Raw genomic sequence first — 19496 nt, 5'->3', positions numbered from 1 at the left:
GTCCATTTTGTCAGATTCATGGGATGGTTGTTCACTAGGTATATACATAACACACACGTATATGTATATATGAATGAGGTTATAAACGAGGTTATAAAAATGTATATGAATGAGGTTATAAAAATGTAAACAACAGGGTTAATTTTTTGATCCATGTGAAGAAGGCTCACTGCCTCTTCCTGTCTGTGCCTAGCGAGGACCCCACGGTACCTGTCGAAGTGAATTCTACTCCATAAAAACTTATGCTAGATATTAAAAAAAATGTTAATGTTAATCATGAAGGGTCTTGTTAATTTTTGATGCAAGACTAATATGGCTATTCCTTTGGAATTAATATCACAGTGTAGTATGCACAGTATTCTAATTTGCATTTACAAGTATACACTCAACCATGATCTACCAAGAGTGTGTATATTCTTCAAGCAGTGGCGAAGCTACAAGGGGACAGAGGAGTGTGCCGTGCACATGCCTGGGGGGCGCAGAAAACCACCCCAGGCTCCTCTACCTTTCCCCTCCCCCTCCGTGGCACCCCCCGCCCCCGTGGCGCCCCCTTCTCCCCTTTCCTTAGTTCCTTTCCTTTTTGAGAACTTTTTCAGGTTGCAAAAGGCCTGTTCTCAGTAAAAACGGCCTGTGGAACTACAGTTCCCAGGAGACCTTGGGGCTCACAAGGTCTCCTGGAAGTATAGTTTCCATTAGACCGTTTTTATTGAGAACAGGCCTTTTGCAGCCTGAACAAGTTCTCAGATAGAAAAGGAACTAAGGTAAGTGTGAGAAGGAGGGGCGCCGCAGGGGTACGGAAAATATAAAATGCTCATCGGGTGCAGTTTGGCCCAGCTACACCTCTGTCTTCAAGTGTCTTCTTTTTGGTCTTTAAACATTATACTTTTTGTACTTCATTTCAAAAAGGGAAGCATGAATCATCTCAGAGTTTCTGGAATTTGAGCAAATGCAGCCTCCACATTTCCAAGGCTTTTTGTTTTTTAATTCAAGCTGTTTCCTATAGTCATTGTCTGTGATTCTGGCCTACTATATTGCATTGTGAGATAGTAATTATTATAATTTCTTGAATATCAACATATTTCCTAAATAAATTTTGCTACATATTTCAAACCTGGTCAAGTATATATAATTTATCCATAGCAAATAATCCACTGTTAAGTAGCAGTAGAGTCTACATTTAATTTGTTTCTGTGCTGATACTTTTTCAGTTAAATTGTGAGGATACATCCACATGAATAATTTTTTTAGAGATCTGCATTTTGGACCCTTTACACCTTTATAGAAAATTAAGAGTTTGCACACAGCCAGCTTGACCTTGTTAAAGGAGTACAAAATGTGTGTTGAGTGGTCGGAACAGAAGTATGACAGCGTTCCTTTTCCTGACCACTGTTCCTATTCCTTTATTTTTCAAGCTCAAGTGGCGTTTTTTCACCTCTGCCAAGCATGCCGGCTGGTCCCTTACCTCTCCCAGTCTGACCTGGCCACAGTCATCCATGCAACAGTCATCTCCAGGCTAGACTATTGTAACTTGCTCTATGCAGGCCTTATGGTTGTAATCTGTATTCTTACCCCCACAGACAACTGGGTTGTCAGGACCTGTATTAAAGAGGGTGATTAGCCATGTTAGTCTGCTGTGGCAAAAATAAAAAGGAGTTTTGGCACCCTAAAAACTAACAAGCTTTTTATTCTAGCATAAGCTTTGTTATTGAAGAAGTGAGCTGTAGTACTCAAAAGCTGATGACAGACCTTTAAGATGCCACAAGACTCCTGTTTATTTGGACCTATTTTGGCATTCAAGTGCAATAAAAGTTACGCATTTATTAAAGGGGAGGTATGTGTATGAGGCATGCACACATTTGTTGCAGGAGAATGAGCGCAACACTGAAATAAAACAAAATGCCAAATGAGTACAAGTCTAGAGGAGGATGTCTTTTGATCATTGTTAGGCAGGTTTCTCAGGAGAGGAGCAGCCATGTCAGAGATTATATTTGACAACTTGAATCCAATTATTTCATAGGAAATCTTTTTAAAATGTAGATAGCCTTGAATAAATGTATCTCTTTTACTATTTTTTGAAGGTCAGGCACTTTTTCTTGGCATTTTCTTTTATTTTAGACTGTTTATGCTCTCTGCCATTTTTATAGTAGCACTTTGGTTTCCCAGGCAAAACAACACCTGCCATTAGGATATGTTCTGTCTATACTCCTATAAATTGGATTGTATTCTCATCTTTAGTGACATCAGAAAGAACACAATGCAGCTGTTCAACTGGCATTACTATCTTATTTTTATGTACACTGAAGATTCAAAAGATCTTTAATGGTATTGTGTGGCTGAGTTTTAAATTTCAAAATTATTCACTAGAATATATAACCTACTGAAATACAGGCAACAAAGACTTAAATCCACATCAGATAAACTATTTATAATACATTTATTTTTAATAACATAATTACAATTGTAATCCAAGGTTTACAGCATAAACCAGAAGCAGCCTAATCTAAACCAGCCTTTTAAAATATTGACTATAGTCTTCTCTAAACTCTCACCTGGATCCAAGTGCCTATGCATATGTTTGTTCCTCTGTGTTGGAGTTTCCCTGTACATTACATTGGATGAAGCAGAATATTTAGGCCTTTATATATATGAGGATGTCAATTGGAGGGGAGTCAAGCAAATTGGGGTGGGTTCTGCAAGAGAGAGATGGAGCTGGTTGCGTATTATGATGTTTGGTTGTGCTCCTTCACCTACCAGCACAGCACTATTTGTTCACTTCAATTTAAGATACCATTGCAAGGCATGAAAACAGAATGCTCACTGTGCATCTGAAGAAGTATTGGTGATTATATAACTTTCTATGAGTCTTGGGAGAATATCAGGGCAAGACTCTGTACAAAGCCACAGTTTGTGTGGTCCACCGTGCTGAATGTTGTCTATCACCCATGTCTATCACCCACCAGAGTCTAGAGGTTGTGTGGGGTTTTTTTAGAATTATTGCAGAATATGCATGATTTCTATCTCTTTCAAGGAAAACATAACAAGGTTTTATATTTTATGTGGGTACTGAAAAGCTGATACAATTTTTATGAAAAGCTGATACGATTAATTTAGTTTTTTGAGAAGCTATTATGATTAATTTAAAATTCACACAAACTTTTTTTCTTTTTACAATCCTAGATTGGAGAATTATTGAGTACTACACACCCTGCCAACAAAGCCAGCTTAACACTTTTTTGTCCTGAGGAAGGGGACTGGAAAAATTCAAACCTTGATAGGCACAATCTTCAAGACTTCATCAACATTAAACTCAACTCTTCTTCTATCTTGCCCGAAATGGAAGGACTTTCTGAATTTACAGAGTACTTGTCAGAATCAGTGGAAGTGCCATCGCCTTTTGATATTTTGGAGCCACCAACATCAGGAGGTTTTCTGAAGCTTTCTAAGCCTTGCTGTTACATTTTCCCCGGTGGAAGGGGAGACTCTGCATTATTTGCGGTTAATGGATTCAACATGCTTATTAATGGAGGATCAGAAAGAAAATCTTGCTTCTGGAAACTTATTCGACATTTGGACAGAGTGGATTCCATTCTGCTCACCCATATTGGAGATGACAACCTGCCAGGAATTAATAGTATGCTACAAAGGAAAATAGCAGAATTAGAAGAGGAACAGTCCCAAGGTTCTACTACCAACAGTGACTGGATGAAAAATCTAATTTCACCTGACCTGGGAGTTATATTTCTCAATGTACCTGACAGCCTGGGGAACCCTAATCCAAATTTTCGGTTAAAAAGAAGTGTGGAGGAAGCCTGTTTCACACTACAGTATTTAAATAAGCTGTCTATGAAACCAGAACCTCTTTTCAGAAGTGTAGGAAATACCATTGATCCTATCATCCTTTTTCAAAAAATGGGAGTGGGAAAGCTTGAGATGTATGTGCTCAACCCTGTCAAAAATAGCAAAGAGATCAATTATTTTATGCATCAGTGGACTGGCACAAGTAAAGATAAAGCTGATCTGGTGTTACCAAATGGTCAAGAGATAGACATTCCCATTTCCTACTTGACATCAATCTCATCTTTGATTGTATGGCATCCCGCAAACCCTGCTGAGAAAATAATACGAGTTCTTTTCCCGGGAAACAGTACTCAATATAGCATACTAGATGGACTTGAAAAACTCAAACATTTAGATTTTCTTAAGCAACCAACAGTTACACAGAAAGACCTAGCTGGTAACTTGGTTAGTCCAGCAGTAAAGCAAGCAAAACCTAAGCAGCGGACGGACAGTAAGGAAAGTTTGAAACCTGCCACAAAATTGCTGTCTAGCAAGACAGTCAGAAAAGAATCGAGAGAAGAAGCAACTGAAACAGGGAAATCTAGTCCACCTGAAAAGGGCGAAAAAATAGAAAGTAAAGAAAAAACCACCGTAAAAAGAGATAAATTTGCAAAAGCTGAGACAAGGCTTTCTGTGACAGAAAAGGATCTGTCAGCTAAGGAACAGCAGCTTGTAAAATCTGAAGTAGCTGAAAAACAAGCAGCAGATGTCAAACCAAAAGTGATAAAGGAGAAGCATGTGAGAAAGGAAGTGAAAGTAAAATCTGAAGAAAAGCATGAGGAGAAAATAAAACCAAAGAAAGAGGTGTCTAAGAGGGAAGAGAAAATGTCTGCTAAGAAAGAGGAAAGGTCTAAAAAGGAAGATGTCAAGAAAGATGTGAAAAAAGAATCTAAAAAAGAATCAAAGAGAGACATTCCCCCAAAAGAAGCTAAAAAAGAAGAGAAAAGGGAAATTAAAAAGGAAGAAAAGGAATCCAAGAAAGACTCAAAGAAGCTTCTTAAAGAAACAAAGAAAACATCTGCTTCTTTGCCTGACTCAAAAAAGACTTCAACAAAGCCAAAGTCACAAAAGAAGGAAGATTCTGTCAAAAAAGAAAGTGGAATTCTTGGGAAACCAAAGGAAAAAGTTAAAAGCAAGCCAATGAAGAAAGAGACAAAGGTTACTGAAACACCAGCTGCAGTGGCTACTTTGGGAGCTGTTGCTGCAACGGTAGCAGCTGCAGGTGGAGCAACTACGGGAAAGGAACTTGAAGCTGAGAGGTCACTTATGTCTTCACCAGAGGATTTAACAAAAGACTTTGAAGAATTAAAAGCTGAAGAAGTTGAAGTTGTGAAAGAATCAAAGCTTCAGGTAGATATAATAGAAAATGAAGGGAAATTAACTGATATAGAACAAAAAGAGGATTATGAAGTTCAGAAAGAAAAAACCGAAGGGCCAGCAGATTCTCCAGATGAGGGAATAACTACCACTGAACCTGAGGGAGAATGTGAACAAACTCCCGAGGAGTTAGAACCTGTAGAAAAAGACAAGGTTGATGACAATGAAAAATTTGAAGATGAGGGAACAGGGTTTGAAGAATCTTCTGAGGCTGGTGACTATGAAGAAAAGGCTGAGACAGAGGAAGCTGAAGAACAAGGTGAGGAAGAAGATGCATTGCTGGGCATCAAAAAGCAAGGCACAAAGGATACAGTAGAAACTCAGGAAACTGAAAAAGCAATTACTGGAATTCATGAGTATGACAAAATGAATGCTCTAAAGTACAATGACAAGGCAGCATTTAGAATGGAAAGTGAAGAGCAAGATGAAGAAAATGTTGATGAAACATTTGAAAAAGCAGAAACAGAAGAAACTGAGGAAGAAGTTGAGGAAGAAAGCAGAACAGAGGATGTCAGAGATGAGGAAGAGGAAACTGAAAAAATGGCCGCTGAAGAAGATTATGTTATGGCTGTGGTAGATAAAGCTGCAGAAGCTGGAGACACTGATGATAAATATGGCTTGCATATAACCACTCCAACAAAGCACCCAGAACATCAGTCTCCAGCTAAGGAGCCAGCATCTTCAATTCATGATGAAACTTTACCTGGTGGTTCAGAAAGTGAAGTGACTGTTTCAGATGAAGAAAACAGAGAAGACCAGCCTGAAGAATTTACTGCTACTTCAGGTTATACACAGTCAACTATTGAAATATCCAGTGAGCCAACTCCAATGGATGAAATGTCGACTCCAAGGGATGTGATGAGTGATGAAACTAATAATGAAGAAAGTGAATCACCTTCCCAGGAATATGTTAATATTACTAAGTATGAGTCAGCATTGTACTCTCAAGAGTATACTAGGCCTAAACTTTCTCCACTGCCTGATGCTTTCAATGGGTTATCGGAAGGCTCTAAAACAGATGCCACTGAAGGAAAAGACTACAATGTTTCAGCTTCTACCATTTCACCACCTTCTTCCCTAGAGGAAGACAAATTCAGCAAATCTTCCTTACAAGATGCATATCACCAACGAGAAGACAAAGTTAAATCTACAAATAAATTAGAAATTTCAGAAGTTTCAGATGAGAAGCACAGCCCAACTAGAAGCCTAGATGAAAGTCCAACCGTTCTATCACCAGTTGCTAAAACCCCTCTCAGTGAACGTTGTGTGAACTTTTCTTTAACTCCTAATGAGATTGCAGTGGCAACTGAAACTGCAGCTCTCACATCACTGCTTGATAAGCATCATGAAATCCATGAAGAGCGCTGCACTAGTCCGGAAGATAAAACATTGGAAGTGATATCTCCTTCCCAATCAGCTGCTGGAAGTGCTGGTCACACACCCTATTATCAATCTCCTACAGATGAAAAGTCAAGTAATCTGCCATCTGCAATGCCTGTGAAAGCATCAGAAGTACCAATAAGCTTTGAAGTTCATGATGCCAAAGATGATATTGCGAAACACAGAATAAGTCCAATGGATGAACCAGTGCCTGACTCTGAATCACCTTTTGAAAAAGTGCTTTCCCCTTTGCGAAGCCCGCCCCTGATTGGTTCAGAGTCTTCATATGATACATTTTTGACTGCTGATGTAAAATCTCCAGCCAGAGAAACTGGAAGTCCGTTTGAAAAGAAAAGTGAAACAGATGGGCCTCCTTTGCAAAAGAGCTCAGTTTCTGAAATCCATTCTATGAGTGTTTTCCAAGAAAAACAAGTGGAAAAAGAGATGCAGTTTATAACATCAAAATCAGATTTTGACCTAGAAAAGAAAAAACATGATTTAGAATCCTCAGAAACTCAGTCTGCATTGGTTTTGGATGAAAGGAAGCTAGGAGATATTTCTCCCACACAGGTAGATATTAGTCATTTCAGCTGCTTCAAAGAGGACACCAAAATGTCAATTTCAGAAGGTACAGTCTCTGATAAATCTGCAACACCTGTTGATGAAGTTGTTGCAGAAGACACTTATTCACATATTGAAGGAGTGGCATCTGTTTCCACAGCATCGGTTGCTACTAGTTCATTTCCAGAACCAACTACGGATGATGTATCTCCTTCACTGCATGCTGAGGTAGGATCTCCTCATTCTACTGAAGTAGATGATTCTCTTTCTGTATCTGTTGTACAAACACCCACAACATTTCAAGAAACTGAAATGTCTCCATCTAAAGAAGAGTGTCCAAGACCTATGTCCATTTCTCCTGACTTCTCCCCTAAAACAGCAAAATCAAGGACACCTGTACAAGATCATAGGTCTCCTGAACAATCTACTATGTCAGTAGAATTTGGTCAGGATTCTCCTGAGCAGTCTTTGGCTATGGACTTCAGCAGACAGTCTCCTGAACATCCCATAGTGGGTGCTGCTATGTATCATATATCTGAAAATGGACCAACTGAAGTTGATTATAGTCCATCAGACATACAGGATCACTCTTTCCCACATAAAATATCACCCACAGACCAAACAAGTTATGGCCATGAGAAAGATATTTCAGAAATTATTTCCGTATCTCAGATTGAGGCGTCACCCTCTTCTTCCTCTGCCCATACACCGTCACAGGCAAGTTCTCCACTGCAGGAAGAAAGTGTATCAGGCATTACACAGCCATGTGAAATGCAACTGCACTCCATATTCCCAACAGAAAAAGTGCACAGTTTGGGAGAAAAACTTTCACCGAAGTCTGACTTATCTTCATTAACCCCACGGGAATCATCTCCTCTATACTCACCTAGTTTCTCAGATTCCCCTCCTGTGATGAAAGAAACTGCTGCTTGCCATTCACCTCCCTTATCATTGCATATGTCCCCAGATAAATCATTGGGCTATCATACCTCAGTAGTTCAAGATCCTTTAATGGCCCAAAGTCAAGAGTTGTTAGCCTGTACAGAACAGAAAGATGTTAAGAAAGCCATATCACCCGAGGCTCTTAGTTACTCTTATGACACAACTGGAAAAACCACTAGATCACCTGAGGCTATTAACTATTCCTATGAAAAAATAGGAAAAGTCAGTGGGTCTCCTGAAGTCCTTGACTACTCCTATGTTACAGCTGGGAAAATTACAAGAACACCAGGGGATGATAATTACTCCTATGAAAAAACAGAGAAAACTTCCAAGTCACCAGAAGCCTTTGATTATTCCTTTGAGAAAACCACTAGATCTTCCGAGACTGTCAGTTACTCTTATGAAACCACTGGAAGAAACGGAAAATCGCCTGAGACTGTCCCTTATTCATATGAAGTGTCTGGGAAGACCACCAGATCACCTGACACTGCTAGTTACCACTATGAGGCTGACAGGTACTTTGTTTCTGAAAAATCAGAAACCCGTCAAGATGTTGATTTATGTTTGGTTTCTTCCTGTGAATACAAGCATCCTAAGACAGAACTTTCACCTTCCTTTATTAACCCTAATCCCTTAGAGTGGTTTGCAAGTGAAGAGCAATCTCAAGAACAAGAAGAGAAGCCATTAACTCAGTCTGGAGGGGCACAGCCCCCTTCTGGAGGCAAGCAGCCTGCGCGCCTATGTGGTGAAACCCCTCCAACTTCAGTCAGTGAGTCTGCTCCATCACAGACTGACTCAGATGTGCCTCCTGAAACAGAAGAATGTCCTTCTATTACAGCAGATGCTAATATTGATTCTGAAGATGAATCTGAAACTATTCCAACAGATAAAACCATTACCTATGAACACATAGACCCTCCTCCAGTCCTACTGCAAGATCGTAGCCCTTCCCCACGACACCCTGATCTTTCAATGGTAGACCCAGAAGCGTTACCTATTGATCAGAACTTAAGTAAACCTTTGCGGAAAGATTTGAAAGAGAAGACAAAAACTAAAAAGCAGGGCACAAAGACCAAGTCTTCCTCTCCCTCCAAGAAGAGTGACGGCAAATCAAAGCAGATTGCTACCCCAAAGCCTGGTGGGTTGGATAGAGTTTCAAGAACAGCTTCTCCAAAGAAGAAGGAATCTGTGGAGAAAGCTGCTAAAAACATCTCTACTCCAGAAATAAAATCTTCACGTACTGAGGAAAAAGACAAGGAAACTAAGAATATAACCAATACTACAGCATCAAAGTCTGCAAAGACTGCAGTTGCAGGTAAGAAGAATGTTCAGTGGTAATCTATAGAGCTAATGTCTGTTTGTACCAAGTACCTTCAAACCTGATGATATACAAGCAAAATTTAAAGAGACGGTCAGTGGATGACTCAAAGTGAATCTGCACTTTCCATGTTACATGATTGCTGGAATTTCCTACAGCAGTGTTTCCAGATGTAAATATTGTGAACAGTGTACCAGCATCTTTAAAATCTCTGTGTGCACACCAGATATCCCTGGCCCAAGCATACGTTCACTTTAAGATGCACATCTGGTGACTTTTTATGCTAGAAATATCTCTACTCTGTTGCACTATACACTGGTAGAACCTGATGATGCCTTGCTTCACTGTTCTAGAGTAGGATGCCATGTTTCTAATGCACATTGTTGCTATTTTGGGAACAGTAAGGCAAAGGGAAATGGGATTGATCATGATGGATAAGGTTCCTTAGGTGCACCAAAATGATAAAAGCCAGAATGTTAAATGAATATTGTCTTGGGCACACAACAGAATGTCTTTTGCTTTCAGAAGAGTAACCGTATTTAAGTTTTCAAATTTTAGGGTGGGGGACACGATTTCCAGGAATCTGTGATCCACAGCATTTATTATTTTAGAAATGAAATTCTAGTTCCATTCCACAGGGCCACATGGCACCTGGATAGAAAAGGAGAACTGAGAGTACAGTCCTAAGCAGAGTTTTAAAATGCATTTAAATGCATTTAAAATTTTATCCTTCCCAGTCCCAACCAGGTAGAGTTTATAGCAGGTTACAACATGGTTAAAATTAAAAAGAAAACTAACCAAACATGAGTCCACATGGGACTTATTTCAGGTGATCAATTGTTTTTGTGCCACAAATAGCATGGTGGTTCAGGCATGTCCTGTCATTGTTACGACTGATTCTAGTTTATTTTTCACATGCTGGTATTCTCTTTTGAAGAAGTACAGTGGTGGCATAGAACTGTATGTCATGTTTTGTATTTCCACGCTGTTTCCCTCCTTTTTTGTTTTTGGTTATCTTTTTATTAATCCTTCCCATTTTGACATACATAGAAAGGCTTCCTTAAGGGGTTTATATGATTTCTTTTTTTAAATGGCAGTTCAATAATCACACCTTCTCTGTGAAAAGCTCTGATTTTGTCAGTTGTAATTTGAAATATCCACAGATAAATTTTTATTTTGTTGTACTGTGTATTTTGTAATGACCAGGGATATTTTTCTTCCTTGTTTTTATTATTATGTGGGCTTCGATATTATTTTAGAGCTAGGAGAGAGTCACTGCCATATTGGTATGCCAGTGAGGTGTAGTGGCATATTAGATTAGGATTAGGGAGACCTGGTTATAAATTCCCATTCTGCAAAACGTTCTTTGGGACATCTTAGAGCAGTCAGTCTCCCTTACCTATGATGAATCAATCCAACATGTGTTGCCCGTTACATGACTTAGCTAGAAATAAATATCTAGGCCCTTGACTAAGAAACCCCATTGATTATACTGATTTATCAATTGTGGATCTGTTGGATTGTGGATCTGCAAGAGTATTAGAAGCGTTGGCTAAATTGTTGTGCTCTGTTATTAGCAAACGGTCACTATTGAAGATCGTATTTATCACACTGGTGTTGCCATAGTTGCTGTTATCTTGCTGTTGTTGTTTTAATTATGCCATTAAAGGTTTATATATATACCCAGCCTCCCTTACCCTAATCTACTTCATTGAACTGTAATGATGAAAATATTTCATCATCCTGAGCTCCTTAGAAGGATAGAATAAATAATGTGTTAGATGATCGCATTTTAGGATGCCTTTAGGCTTAATAGAATAAAAACAACATAAATGGTCTAGCGGGTTCATCTCTAAGTCATGTTCATCTAAGTCACTCTATCAAACACTCATAGTTTGTTGTTTCTGGGGTCAAAATGGCAGATTACATGTGTCAACATTTTGTCAGAGTTGGTGTTACTCCAACTATTACCCGTATGGTTGCTACTTTTATACTTCTGTCAATTAGGCTAAGATGGAAATTTATTTATGCTAACCAAGAATGAATATATATATGTTTACCTTTCATTGAATCCTATTAGGATATCTTGGATTTTATATTATCCTCTTCCTTTTTTGGTTGAGTGGTGTTGTGACGGTATTGTGATTGTAAAATTTTCCTGTATTGTTTTGTTTTAATCATGTGTCCATGTGTGTAATGTTATGGCCCATGGCATCAACATAATAAACCTACATACATACATGTAATATTTAATTATCTAGAACTCAGACAAAACTTTTGCGTTATTTTTTTTTAAAGGACCTGGAAATGGAAAGTCAACAAAGTCTATAGCTGTGCCTCCAGGACCACCGGTGTATTTGGATTTGGTCTATATTCCCAACCACAGCAATAGCAAGAATGTCGATGTAGAATTTTTCAAGAGGGTGAGGTCCTCCTACTACGTAGTGAGTGGGAACGACCCTACAGCTGAAGAGCCAAGCAGGGCTGTCTTGGACTCCCTTTTGGAAGGCAAAGCCCAGTGGGGAAGCAACATGCAGGTAGGTTCTATAGTATTAACATATTAACGTCTAAAAATAAGAGAAAACTGGAACAGACATTTAAGCCAAGACCTCAAAAGATGTCAGATAGACAGAACATTCTATTGTCAAGCTTTACCTAATAAAAGTGAAAAAAGTTTCCTCATAAAAGGATAACTTCCTTTTTTTAAAAAAGCCCTGTAATAAATTTGACCCTATTTAAAGACAACATAGTAAAACTATTTTTTTCTTAATCATTTGCAGATGTTTGTGTTTTTTAGGAGAACACAATGATTGATCATTTGCTATTAACTAATTCCGAACCCTTCAATTGGAATATTACCAAAACCTTGCCAAATACAGCTTCTTAAGCCATGAAGGGAATATTAGGAGAACTGGATTCTGTCCTCAAACTGAACTCATAGCCAAACAACTATGTTGGTGGTCAGTTCTCTACAGCTATTTAGAAGGATTCAACCTCTTGTTTTCCTAGAATTTTGCTATTTGAAATCAGCCTCAACTCTCCACACACGCGCAAGCACGCATGCACGTGCGCGCGCGCACACACACACACAATATTAGCAGATGTGGAAATTCTTGAATGTTTTGTGGTGAAGAGGGAAAGAAATATGGAGTTACTTTGAAAAGAATCCAAAATATAGTAATTTTAAAGGTGAGTCCTACTTCCAAAAGTTTGAGAATCACTGTAATATTATATTGATTAAAACCAATACAAACTTTTAGCTGTAGTTGCCAGAATGTTTCCTAATGTAGAATGCTTTTCCACAACTGTCTACATGGTAACAGACTCTGCTCAGGGGCTGCTCATGTACACCTTTCCAATTTAGTATGTTAATAAGAAGACTAGCAATAAAGCCCATTGTGCAAAAACAAAACAAAACAACTCATGGGCTCTAGAAAACTGTTGCTGATCAATTCCGCATTTTTCATGAAACATTAAAATTCAACATGCAGATGCGTTTGCAGGATGCTAATCCTCCCAGGGTAAGAGATGTAGACCCCCTTCTGCTCATGATCCTGCACAACTCTTCAAAAAGTAAGCCATCACCAGTTCTCCTTACCTTAATTATAAAGTGGTCTGCGGGCACCATCCCTTTTACGTTATACAATGTGCCTGCATTCGCGCTGCCTACCCCGTCTGCTTGCACATCTGCGCAGCTCTTTTACAAGTTAGTTGTCACCAATACGCCTTCTCTTTTATGTAGATTGAGACTGTAGAGCCTCCGTAATCACCAGTGTCATTTTCTGGAAGCAGCCTTGAAATCAGACTTTAGTCTGTCAAGGTCAGTGTATATATTCTAACTGGCTGCTACTCTCCAGCATCTCACAGCTCTTATTACCTGATCTTCATAAAGAGAACTCAACCTGGGACTTACTGCATAAGAACCTTATGCTCTACCATTGAGTCATGACCCAGTTCTTAGACTAGGTCCAAGTAAGGACAATATGCCTTTAGGATGGAGCTGAGGCTTTGCAACATCTCTGGAAACATACCAACTTCTCATATCACTTGGTTTTCTGGACCGATTTATCCTTCATATGTCCCCATACTTAAGACTGCTTTCCAGTCAGTATCCACATGATGACTAATCAGGGAATAATTCCTTTTATTAATGTTCTCCCTTTCCTTGTTGCAGGTGACCTTAATTCCAACCCATGACTCAGAGGTGATGAGGGAATGGTATCAAGAGACCCATGAGAAACAACAGGACCTTAACATCATGGTTTTGGCAAGCAGCAGCACTGTTGTTATGCAAGATGAATCTTTCCCTGCATGCAAGATTGAACTGTAAAAAAAAAAGCAATGCATCACAACCTTAAACTTTGTTTCCAGAAATTCTTCAATTTGAAAACACCTTTTCTAAAAATATAATCCATCTAACTCAGCTGCTGAACTATATATACACCTGCAAAATGCTATACTGTAACGTAGTGATGCAAGTCACTAATCTTTTTTCAGTCTTTGCTGATTGCTAAGGGGAATAACAATATTCCCACCATAGGGTTCAAATTACTGCAAAATCTGCAGATCCAGGTTCATTTCCACTGAACACTTGGAAACCATGCACTAGAAAACACTGCTGACGTCTGTCAGGTAGGGGCATTTGCCCTTGAGAGAAACACAGGGAGAGAAAGTGTGTGAGAGAGATGTAGAGGAGAAAAAAAATCATTTCTGCATTACAGTCAAAGCAGCAATCTGTAGTACTGCCTCCTGTAGTCTGCCATCATGCAAAAAGAAAGGTTAATGATCGCATCAGTTTGAGTTCTCACAAGAGCAGGCGTTTTTAGTTTAGTAACAAATTAGCTAGAAAATTATGTGAAACTGAGCGAGGCTTTGAAGGGACATATAATCCAGAACATTCACCTGCCATAAGCAACTTCACTTCTAATGCTTCATTCTCGGGTAACATAATTCCCTTAGGTGATATATGCAAGTAGTTTGAACCCCATTCAGCACTATTCACTTGTTTCCTTTTAACATGCAAATATTTGCTCTAAGGCATGCTCCCAGTGAAAAAAAATCCATCAAGTCCACTCAGATTTGACAAACTTGCATGCTGAAACACCCAAGTCACAGTCAAGTTTACTGAAGCAAGAAACCAAAGCAGTTGGGAGTACCTATGGTAGATAATTTGCCTTAGAAAGTGACTTGAATGTACAAAGATACTTGATGCACTTATTTTTTAAGCAAGATAGCAAGTTTATAAAACATCTGTGTAGGATTATAGTTACATCAGTACAGAAGTATGCGTGTGCATGTGTGTTACTGGAAACTTCTCTGATTGGTCAAACAGCTTGGTGCTATGAATTATGTATGCAAGTTGAACACTTCATTGGTACACCTGAACAGCAAGCGTTTTCCTTTTGAAGTTTGTTTTCTCCCTCTGTCCCTGTTTTTCCTATATCAGAAAGGGTGTCCAGCATAAGAAATATAAAACTTAACAAAAACATATCGAATTTTGCAGAAAGGTTCTCTGTAAGTTTGGGGAGTCTTCTAAAATCTTCCTTTGTCTGACATTACGTTGACTGTTAATTTAAGAATGAATATTGTACAGGAGAATGTTTTTAGCTTTGCGTGAACTTTTAATAGATGAATTTTTAAACCGAAGTTTCATTTACAGGAAAATGAAAAGGAAAAAAATTCAGGTGAAGGCAATTTTTTAGTCGTTTTGTAAGACAGATGTTGTTTGCAGTTCTGGTGAGAATGAAGTATGATGTGGCAGTCACATATTTATTGAACACTGTTAAATGCCAAGGATTATTTTGCAGTGAGCACACTAACAAATCATGTGCTAGCAATCAAAGAACTTTGGACCGAAACTAGCTCCCTTTGAACCATGGAGTTCAGGGCTAGTCCAAGAACGGGGCAACCCAAGAAATTGTTCACACTCCAGCAATATTTTCAAGAAAACCAATTAAATCTGCTTGCCAGGAGGAGTTACACCAGCATCCTTGGAGACAATGCATGTGATCTTACAGAGCATGTTCCGATGATGCTGTTTGGGGCCAGCCTTAGTAAGCTTTTCCTCTCTCCCAGGACTGCTTAAGTGAAACTAGCTCAAGCTAGTCAAACAGTTAGTGATCTTAATATTTACAGATCCCTTTAATCATGACCACAAAATTCAGCTTCCTCAGAACATTGCCTTTATTTTTTTTAATTTTAGTTTTTAGTTCTTAAAGTTTAGAGAGAGAGAGAGATGTTGCGGATTGTTAAACCAATTCTCTGGTCAGTCTCAGAAGCCAGAGATGTTGCTGGGGTGGATTCCTACTGGTTATAGACTTGGGGCTTCAGTACCTTGTTCAGCTCTCTCTGCGGCCAGCAGATGTGGAATATATTATATCAAATCAGAAAAACCATGCAAATATCCTGTTTCCCCGAAAAGAAGACCTACCCCGAAAATAAGCCCTAAGCATGATTTGTCAGGATTTTGGGAGGATGCTTGAAACCAAAGCCCTACTCCAAAAATAAGACCAGCTGATCTGGTCACATGGGGAGTGCAAAATCATGGAAAAAATAAGACATTCCCTGAAAATAAGCCTTAATGCATCTTTTGGAGCAAGAATTAATATAAGACCCCGTCTTATTTTCGGGGAAACACGGTATGCATGAATTATTCAGATTTCATTGTTGCCTCTGTTTTAAAACCTACAATACTTAATTTGAAACCTGCTATTCGGTTGAGATAATTTTGGCTCAAAGAGATGAATCATCAAAGAATCTGAGATAGCTGAAGTCATATAGAAAGATTACTATTGCTAGCAGATTATGAGCACTGAACAGCATGTGCTCTGTATGTATAATGATTGCCACTATGGTTTACTTTGCAGCGTTCTATGGAATTTATACAAGTTCTTTTCATCTACAGTAGGAATTTGCATTATTCTGTGCTAATTATTTTTTGCAGAGGGCTTTCAGTTCATTAAGCAATGAACATTTACAGCATTTTATTTTGTATTGTGTAATGTATTTCCATTGTTAACAATGTTTATTGTTCTATTGCTTTGTTTAATAGATGTGCATTTGCACTGCTAGTTTTTATATTTTTTTAAAAATACTACCTTTTTAATTTGGGCCATGTAGCCCAGTTAACGCTGTGAAAGATTGTTTGTCAAAAGTTTTATGTGTTTTTTTAAAAAAAGAAATTCTAATATTTTATTTTTGTTTGACATTTTTAGCAATGCTGCTTTATTTATTATGTCACCATGGTCCTTCAAACACATGTGTACTTGCATTTCGTTTTTTTTAATTGGACCAATATATGTGAAAGTCTTTATAGGTTTGGGGTGGCTAAATCATTTTAAAAAATCCAGATGATTGTGGTACAAAGACAAAGGGAAATGTATTGTGGAAAGAAATCGCTGAGGTCATACCGATACACACCTAATTTCTAATACCAGCATCTTAGTCCTAATGATAGTTTACCTCAGCTGAATCCTGCACAAAAGAGGTAGGGTAAGATTACCCTTCCGAGTAGCCTGTAGGTTGACGCACTCAGCACTGTATTAGCTAAAAAGCCCTCATGTTGGTGCTTGAGTGAACCTCCACCCCCTTCTCTTCCCTGGTTTCATAGTCGCTTTTTGTAGCACATCCACAGAAGTTGCTGATATGGTACAAACATGACAGGCCTTTTGTCCACAGGGGATGAGACCGCATGACATCATTGTATTAGGCACAGCTGCTGTATCTCATCCTGCTTGCTGTGTTAGCACAGTAGCAAAGGTATGCATGCTTAGCTAAAAGTATGTTGGACATAGAACTGCAGCATTAGGATACCAACTGTGCCAACACAAGCACAATTATACCCTTCTAAGTCCATTGAAGTCAGTGGATTTTGAAGGGTGTAACTGCTGAGGATGCCATTGCATGTTACTAAAGACATGTTCCACTTATTAACCAACTTCGCAGAACTGGTTTTTAAAATTATTTTTTCTGTATTTTGTAATTAAGCATACTTTAAACATTTTATAGACTGAAAGCACAGTCCTTGGATAATTTGCCCAAAATTGGAGAGTATAACAGTGAGCAAGGAACATGGTGATTAATCTATTGTGGTTGATATCTGGTCTGCTTTAGCAGGACTATTTTTTTTTAAGTCTGACCTTTTACCCCCAGTTAATCCCAAATCTCAGTATTAGACATGGATACATTTGCACTTCTGTATGCAAAATAGAAACAACCTCTTCTTCCCAGAAGTGGCAACTCCAGCTGGTCCTATGTATATCGTGTCCCAATACGTGTATAAAAGAATACAGAGTCGATACAAATCAAATCAAATTGTTGTATGAGTTACACTTTCTATGATATTGATATATTTTCAAGTGATTTGGGAAACGATATAAGCAGTGGTGGGATTCAAATAATTTAACAACTGGTTGTTTACAAGCACCATTTTAACAACCGATTCTGCCGAAGTGGTGCGAACCTGCTGAATCCCACCACTGGATAGAAGGCTAGTGAGTCTATTTAGGAAATATTGTCTCTATTATTTTATACACGTGTTGGGACACTGTGTGTACCTACTGGATGACTTTGAGACAGCTTTTTGTGCTGTGAGTCACATGCAGTGTAATTTGTGCTCGTTCTCACTAGTGTTTAGTACATTGACCCCCCAATTTTTGTTTGATGTGGTCATATATACATCAGCAGTCCAATGAAAATAGATTAATGAAAATTAGGAGAAATGGGACCCAGATTTGGCTTTCACATTTTTTTCATTCTAACAACTTTATTGCCATGATGTTTGTTCATTGTACAAGGAAAAAAATGAAATTGGGGTTGTTTTACTTTGCTTATTGTTGAGCTGCACTTTTTTCTAGGCTATCACAGACCTTTTAAAAAGCCTTTATCCATGCTTGTTAGTTAATTTATTCCTATATGAAAATCTCTGTGACTTGGACCGAAAGATCCCACAACACAGCAAGGGCCCCCTAATTTTTACCTCCTGCTTGTAGTGCCCATGCTCCTGAAAGCTGGATCTTAATGGTCATGGGACCCACCAGATAAGTTTTTTTGTGGGGAGAGGTTTGCAGAAAACTATATCTGTGGGCATATTGGTGAATCCCCTGTTCCACACAAAATAAGTACGTTTTGTTTGTTCAGAAGAATTGTTACATCCAAGTCTAAGTAATCTGCCTCAGCCTTCTGAAAAAGGGGAAAAATTAAGAGGGTATAAATAAAAAACCAAATTGCATTTTTTCCACCACACTTTTAAATTACACCTGTCTTTAAAAAAAAGAGGCTCCTCTTGATCAAATTGCCTGTGTAACTACTTAAATTGTGTTGGTCAGCACTGTACACAATTAGCTTAGTACCAGTCAACCAGGAAGTACCAAAAATAGCAGATTCCTAGAAGCATGGTTCAATACTGATTGGTTAATCTGATTTTGCGTGTCACTATTTGAGTGTTTAAGAGCACTTACTTAAGGTAGTGATGGCATTCTATCTATTGGTAATATTCCCCAAATCATGCTCTTTATAATAGCACTACATCACTAATACAGTGACAATTTCAGTCAAGATCACAGTCCATTTCCAAGCTTAATGTGCTTTTCTTGATGTGCTTTCTCATCTTCCTACAGTGGGTCTACTGGCAACAGATCCTGCCTTCTAATTCCATCTCCCATACTTCTCCCGTTTTTTTCTCACTTCGCATACTGTGATGAATGGCTCCAAATGTGTATATGAATGTATTTAACTGTCTTCAATAGCTTAAGTGGTTTAGGCACTTTCTGAAACTGAATTGACAAGCTCTAATAATTTTGCTAAAGGAAATATCTGCCCCAAGACCTCCACCTCCAAGAAGTTATGTTTCATTTTGGAGTTTGATATTCTAAGCCTTGCTTTTGCCCACATGCAACTAGAAATTCTTGCTTAAGGGACAATACTGTTTTGTGGTCTGGCATTATTAGCAATGGAAAATTGTTACATTTGTGCTTAAGAAAAAAAAGTGCATTTTTTTCCCATTTACTAGTTGAGCAACCCACTCAAAACAGTTTAGGGAGAAGCAGTTCTTGCAAAGCATTTGCAGTTGCATTACTCGCCT

At 38.5% G+C, this 19496-nt stretch overlaps 1 protein-coding gene across 1 annotated transcript in view; it reads left to right on the top strand.

The window, feature by feature from the left end:
- Positions 1–15942, top strand: part of MAP1B (microtubule associated protein 1B) — a 78297-nt gene extending 62355 nt beyond the window's left edge. Inside the window, exons 5-7 of the mRNA XM_048503755.1 lie at positions 3178–9412; positions 11714–11952; positions 13590–15942. Coding sequence (XP_048359712.1) covers positions 3178–9412; positions 11714–11952; positions 13590–13745 — 6630 coding nt within the window. The 3' untranslated portion in view covers positions 13746–15942. The remainder of the gene's footprint in view (positions 1–3177; positions 9413–11713; positions 11953–13589) is intronic.
- The last annotated feature ends 3554 nt before the right edge of the window (positions 15943–19496 follow it).

Source organism: Sphaerodactylus townsendi, linkage group LG07 (genome assembly GCF_021028975.2).
Source record: "Sphaerodactylus townsendi isolate TG3544 linkage group LG07, MPM_Stown_v2.3, whole genome shotgun sequence".
NCBI lineage: Eukaryota > Metazoa > Chordata > Lepidosauria > Squamata > Sphaerodactylidae > Sphaerodactylus > Sphaerodactylus townsendi.
This window is presented reverse-complemented; position numbering and strand designations above follow the sequence as displayed.